The sequence below is a fragment of the Phaethon lepturus genome, unplaced genomic scaffold (genome assembly GCF_000687285.1).
Source record: "Phaethon lepturus isolate BGI_N335 unplaced genomic scaffold, ASM68728v1 scaffold53483, whole genome shotgun sequence".
NCBI classification, from domain to species: Eukaryota; Metazoa; Chordata; class Aves; order Phaethontiformes; family Phaethontidae; genus Phaethon; species Phaethon lepturus.
This window is the reverse complement of record NW_010532277.1, coordinates 10143-17124: the sequence shown is the minus strand read 5'-3', so window position 1 is coordinate 17124 and position 6982 is coordinate 10143. Positions and strand designations below refer to the sequence as shown.

Here is a 6982-nt window from a genome sequence, read left to right as displayed (position 1 = left end):
ACTGCAATGACAGCATGCTCCTTTCCCAGTTAGTGAAATGCAGGTAGTTGAGGAACAGTCCTGTGGTATCCTCTCATGATGCTTTTTTTTAATGAGCAAGGGTAGGTTTCCAAGCAGTACCATCCAAAATATCCAGTGGGACCCTGTAACTGCTGCTAATTATTCCCCGTGTCTAATGTGGGATCTGCCTCAGGCTCTGCTGTTACTCAGACAGCAACACTGGCTGGAAAAGCTCAGTCTGAATGCTTCCTTTTACAGAAACCACTCTGAGCTCCCTAAAGCAGCCGCACGCGGACAGTCCCCCGGTGGTACCATCACCGCATCAGCGGAGAGACTCGGACAGATACTGCCAGCTCTGCGCAGCCTGGTTCAACAACCCCATGATGGCACAGCAGCACTACGATGGCAAAAAGCACAAGAAGAACGCGGCCAGGGCCGACCTCCTGGAGCAGCTGGGGAAGACTCTGGACCTGGGAGAGCTGAGAGGTGAGAGCACCGGTGCGCGGAGAGCACGGACCTGCTCCTGGTGGGGTCTAGTGCCCGCAGCAGTGCCGCCCCGGCCCGCTGCGGTCGCTGCTCCTCTGCTCGGGTGGCGCAGGGGAGGCTGTGGTGCTCCTACTGCTCTGTGCGGTTCCTGCTACCATAAAAAAAAAAAAAAAAAAATCCCCTCCAAGATGACAGTCTGCAGCTTTAGCAGCATCCTTTAAAAGTTGTTTCCTAGATATGTCTTTTGCCACTTCCTAAAATAGGCCCTTCCATTAGCACACGCTTCTGTCCCTGAGCAAATGTGGGCCATCCCTGTGAGCTGAGAGGAGAAGAAAGTGCTCAGCCCCGGAGGGAAATGGGGACGGGCATGTTTGCTGCAGGCAGAGCACTCCCTACATCTCCCTGATGGAGAGCGGAGCATTAGCTGTCTTCTGTGATTTAATTAGTGCTTGTAAAACGCTGCAACGGCCCTGGGTCAGCAGCAGCAAAGAGGAACCGAGCATTTGCTATGGGCATGTTAAACACAAGTTTTCTGTGTTCTTGCTGAACGGAGAGCAGCCTCCATCCGTCTGTCTGTCTGTCCGTGCATCCCCGCCCTGCTGGGAAGGCTGTGGCACCCGCAGGGTCCCTGTGGGGTGCTGCAGCCTGGGATCACCCGGATTTGGGCCTTGCATCCTGCTGGGAGCCCCTCTCATGCGGAGCCGCAGCCTGGCTAGTAGCCGTGGCCACCAGAGCCCCCCGAGCATCCCTGGTCGCAGCCGCCGCCTGGCGCTGAGGAAGGACCGGCTCCATCACGCTGTGCCTGTTGTGGAGACGTGCCAGTTTACACCGGCTGAGGATGTGGCTCTGGCTGAATTCTGAACAAAGCGCCTCTTTAATAGAGGTGTAATTACAGGAGGAGAGGTACGAGCCTCCCATTGAAAGTTTTCTCTGTGGTCTTGATTATAATCCTGTATGCACACAATGTATTTGACTGAAGTAGGCTGAGGAGAAAGTGCAGGTTTGATTTTCAAAACCATGTGGGAGAGGAAGTCTGGTTTGCCAGCAAGAGATTGCATTAACATTTTAGAATACCTTTTTTTCCCTTGCTAGATGGAATAATTTTCCTTTAAATACTAACGACTATGCAGTATATTGTGCATTTCTTGATCTCAAATAAACCTTGTAATGGTTATCCAGATCCTTCGTGTGCTACCTAGTGTGACTCACAATGCCATAAATGATTCATGTGGCTGAGTCACTGCCCGCTGTTGAAAATATGCGGGGAAATAAAACCTGGGACAATAACATGGAAGTGCTTAGTACTTTGAACTGTGCCAAGCTCAAGAGTGGCTGAGGATGTCATTAACTGTAAATGAATCAATTGTGAAGTGTTTTATTCATTTAGCTTGTGCCTAGGAGAGTTGAAATAGGAGGACTTAACACACTCATCAGCCCGTGTTGTTTTTTAACTTTACGGTGGTTCTGTGCATGGTTGGGATTTGCAGCTGAACCTAGTGTGGTCTTGCCAGTGTCCATCGATTGCGGGAGAGGGGGGCTGCAGAGCTGTGCCGTGGCTGTACACATCCCCGGGTACAGGGTACAGGGGAAATCCAGCTTTGGTCCTCTGGACACTTCCAGGCTGTTGTTTCGGAGTCTGCAGTTCATGGGTGTCCAGTGCTTTCTCATGCCAAGGAGCTGCACAGCCAGACTCAGTGAGCCCAGGAGGATGTTCTTGAGCCTTGTGATGGTGTCCTGCAAAGCTTGCCTCTGCTGCTGAAGTAGCAGTATGGCTGGGAAATCCTCTCTTTCACCTCTTCCTTGACTAGGAGGTGTGATATGCTCTCCTGTATGCGTTCAGCTGTGAGGCTAGAGCAGATTTCTACAGATGCTGTGTTGGCTATTGCAGAGATCTGCCTTCTGTCTGAGAAAATAGCCTTATCTTGGTATCTTCTCTGACTCCAGGAGAAATGATAACGGTTGCAGTCAGAGATACCCAGTGTCAGTCAGTTGTCCCAGATTGTCAGCAAAATCTTGTCTGACCACTGCTTTCGATGTCCAGTGTGTTTGGTGTTCGACAGTACGTGGTAGGGATTACAGCTGTGTCCTCTACTTGCTCTGCACTTGTTTTGCTACCCTGGTATTTGCTAGAATGCAAACTCATTTCCTTTCCACACTACCCTCGGTGGCTTCTCCCAATCACAACTTAAATATTAATTCTATTTTGACTACTGTGGAAGACGAACAGTTGATGCATTGTGCGAGCCTGGAATAAGCAGTGTTGGTTGAAGGTAAAACATTCCAGCAGCCTTCGATGTTTTGATAACGGCTATAATAAAATATTTATTGATAAATATGAATGTGTATTTGGAGAAGTAAGAGTAGAGATATATTTTTGGACAACTGATATTTATAGGAAACAAAAGCATTGATTCTTCTTGCCAGGTGCTCATCCTGCGATTGTGAAGTCGTCTTTTCTTCTCAGAAATGAGAAAGAGGAGGGGAAAAAAAAGGAAATAGAAACCTCACTAACAGCACCATTTCTCTAGTCTGTCTTACAGACTTAAAGCCACGATACCTGCGAGTGTACAGTCACACAGCCCAGATGCTTTGGCCGAGCGGAGGGTGCTTTGCAGGTTATTCGCAGCGCACGCCGCTGCTCTGAGCAGAGTCTAGCCTGCTCTCTCCAAGCGGCTTCGTGCAGCTTTCCAGCCTTGCTCCAGAGGTCCAGGACCCCCGCTCCGAGGGCTGGCCTGGAAACCCTCTGCTCTCATTCGTTAGGAGCAAGCATGGACACACCCTGAAAGCGGAAGAAATGAAGAGGTTTTTTTCCTGCAAAGCTGCCTCCTCTATCTGCTGCTATGTCCCAGCTGATCCTGGAGCAGATCATAAAAAGACAAACAAACAGTGGGTATGGCAACAAACCCTGAATTGTGGGCTGTTCCCCCGACAGCTTGCGCCTGTCCAGCAGCACGGCGCAGAAGCTGCTCCGTCGGAGGCGCTGGTGCGGCTCCGTCCGGCAGCTCTCGGCTCCCCACAGCTTGCGCCGGGCAGAAAGCGAATTGCGATTTTGCTCCATCAGGTCGCATTTCACCAGTTTCACTTCACGTCCGGCATGATCCGTTGCCGAGCTCTCTTGCGTTCCTCCTCTAACGTAGGTGGGCTCTGCTGGGGCAGAGGCCTTGCCGCAGAGACTGGCAGATCTCGTTCATGGGAATTTAATTAATGACGGGTTCCGCTTATTGCTGGTGCTGAGCCGAAACTCCACAGCAAAATGCTCTCTTTTTGAAGGCTGATGCAGTGTTTGAAGTCTGGGCTTCATTAAGTGGATTCCGTGTGTCCTTTCCTTTCCTACGTGTACACCTTTGAATGAACAAAACGAGCAGAAGACTTAACGTACAGACAGACCCTCCTTCACCTCGTCGGTGCTCATAACCCGCGCTTCAGTGCCCCTTGCGTGACAGTAAACGACTGGCCAAGGCGCCTGGGGCTCTCTTTGACGCCTGCCAGTAGAACTTGAATTTTACGTAGCGATTGAGGCAGGTTCAGGGCCAGCCTTGTGTACCTGGAGCTGACTAGGTGGGATCCTGTAAGCTGCAGGAACGTGGGTCGTCTTCCCAGGGTGCTTGGTCCTGGGTGAACCAGAAAAGCACCAGGCCCTGGAGCAGAAACTGGTGCCTCTCCAGGGGATTACACTGTGAATCCCTAAAATAAAATACAGCAGCCTCTGCCGTAAAGCAGAATTGGGATGGTGGCACAGGGCTGTTGTCACCTGAGGCCTTTGTATTTTCCGTTAAATTCTCAGTTGCAGATGCTATCTTGAAAAATAGGGCAAAGAGCTGAGTTTCGTTTTCTTCTCAGCTCACAATTTCTCTGTATGCCTTACATACTTTTCATTCTGTGCTGTCACTTTTGGTTAGTAAAGAGCAATTTAACAGGTACTCCCCTGGAATGTGTTTTAATGCATTTTATGCACAATGACATTAAGGACTTGACTTGTTAATATTTTACCTAATGGATATAGGGGCACATTCAATTTTACATGAGTGCATGTCACGATGCAGGGTAGGGAATGTGTTTTGAGGATGCACAAGTCGATGTGAACGCAGACAGAGCACAGCATTTCCTAGTACAGACTGCCCTGGTCGGGACCACCTTCCTATTGCAGACCGCCTGCTGAGCTAGTGCACAACTCCAGCACGCTTTGGCTGGGTGCATTTTATGAAACCACAGATTCGGCCAAGTTGGCAGCTCTGGTAAGCTCCAGTGAGATCAAATACTGTTAGTTTTGGTATTCTGGAGGTGATTGTGGCCTGTGGTTTCAGCCTGCAATTTATCTGAGGCTAGTTCCTTTCTCCATATCTCGCTTTGGTGGAGTTCATGTCACACTCAAGGCTTTTCCTGTACGAGTGCATCTCAGCTGAAATCCAGCATCCTGAGAAGTCCTGCAGTCCCTGTCCCACCGCAGGAATGACGATCCCGGGCGTGAGGTGAGCGGGAGCGCGGCCACGCCGGGGCAGCATGGTGTTGGGGAGCATGGTGTGGCTTCCGGCATCGTCAGCCCCAGCAGTGTTTCCACCCATCTAAAACGTACCCGTGTGTGCTAGCGGGCGTGCGAGCCTGCTGACCGCGAGCGAGTTCGCAGAATTGGCCCACGTGCGGACACGTTTTCTGGGTGGTGGGAAGAGCCGCTGCTGCGGGGCAGCGCTGAGTCCCCGCGTGCTGGACGTGGTGGGGGACGGGGTTCCCCCTTGCTGATCATGGTGAGCAGCCTTGGTGCTGGTGGAAAAAAGTCCGTGTCCTCAGTTAGGAGCTGTAATCGTGGATGGCACTTTCACCTACACAAGTAATTAAGATTCAGTAAGGCTGCTGTTAATATATGCTGTTAAATTAGCTTCTGAGCATTAGAACCCGATTACCTTAATGTAAAGTGTTACCAGTTTCTTACTTCCCCAGTCCTGATCTCTGCTGTGCGGCAATCACGGCACGGCCCGAGCGCTTGGTCTGCAGCGAGGTGCTAATGCACCTCCCATGTCAGCCGTGCGCTGCCGTTTCCACCCGTTGTGGCACGAACGCGCGTGGTTTCTGGTGCCCGTTAGCTTAGTAAAGGAAACAGGAGCTATGGGGAGAGGGTTTGACGATACAACCATTGCTGCTGAATCAAGAAAAGTAAGTAAGAAAATTCTTACTAGTAAGGAGAGCATCCATAAGCATATTTGCAATTTGATTTTTATTCTGTGCCACATCATGAAACATAGAAATATAGGTGACTATTTAAATACTTGCGCATTATCGCTTACTTGCTATTTTCAAGTGCTCTTGTGAATATTTTAAAAATAAAGCAGATGTTTAACTTTATGTTGGGCCAAATTCCTAGGTGAGAGATGTTGAGGTGTTTGAGAAAAGTGGGACTGTTAGTATGGCTAGTGTCTGAAGTTCAAAAAAGGAAAAGTGATTTTTTGGGAGTTTGTAGGTACAGCTGGGGAATGGTAAGTGTGGATATAGCTTATGCAATTAATTATGGTAAGCATAAACTGATTGAATTTGAGAATGCCATACATTACTTGTTCTAAATTAATTGTTTTAACGATTTCTGCAAAGAAGTAATACTGTGGAAAGTCAAAAGAGTCTTATTACATGGTACATTGAAACTGTTCCTAAAGAGTGCAGCAGCCCGTGGTAAGGATCCAACAACTCTGGTATTTTTAAGCAGAGCCTTTCAATTAAGCTTGAAACGATCTGTTCAGATCTTCATGGAATTGAATCAGTGCAAAGCAGAAACTCGACCTCAGAGGCTCTAAAATTTTCAATTCCCTTTTTTTCTAGGACAGGACAGAAATTACTTTAGCATCAATGGTTTACTGTAATGCCAATGCACGTGTAATGTCAGTGATGCTGATGCAGCCTGTGATGCCGAGGGAATTATTAGGATGTTAAAATACAAAAGAGAGGAGGAGAGAAGAAATCAGTCTCCGACACTCAGCATGCTAAGGGAGACAACAGCACCAGGGGACTGGGAACACTTAGTTCTGTGTTTATACGCTTAATTCTTGTCAGGTTTTGCCCTACATACCAGGAGTAAGAGCTCTCAGGTTGCTGTCGCTCTCTTTCAGGGATGTCCAGAAGGGAAACAGGCGTTTAATATACATTCAGCCGCACTCTGTCTTTTTGGTGAAAGCATGTTAGACGAGGGAGAGAAGTGACTGTTTCTGTAATTCTGCTCTGAAATCACTGTACTCTTTTTCCCAAGGTAAAAGAATAATGGAGTTAAATTGTAGGTACGCTGCCGGGAGAAGAGCCCCGTCCTGTCCTGGGGACTCTGCCACGCTCCGATTTGTACTGACCCTCCCTGTCTTGTTGCCAGGTTTGCTGCATTTGTAGAAACCAGAAAGTGTTTTCTTTTCCTGCCCGTCACGCTTGCAAAGCGCACGGGTACCGCGGGGAGATGCAGCCCGTCCCTTACCCTGTGCCAACGCGGTGACGCTGCCAGCACGGCAGGCCGCGCCTCCCCCCCCGG

The 6982-nt window shown here is 49.3% G+C and overlaps 1 protein-coding gene across 1 annotated transcript in view; it reads left to right on the top strand.

Moving 5' to 3' along the window:
- Positions 1 to 258: 258 nt before the first annotated feature.
- Positions 259 to 6982, top strand: part of ZMAT4 (zinc finger, matrin-type 4) — a gene marked incomplete at both ends in the record, with an annotated part of 10031 nt that continues 3307 nt past the window's right edge. The window contains one exon of the mRNA XM_010284776.1: positions 259 to 486. Within this exon, the coding sequence (XP_010283078.1) occupies positions 259 to 486 (228 nt within the window). The remainder of the gene's footprint in view (positions 487 to 6982) is intronic.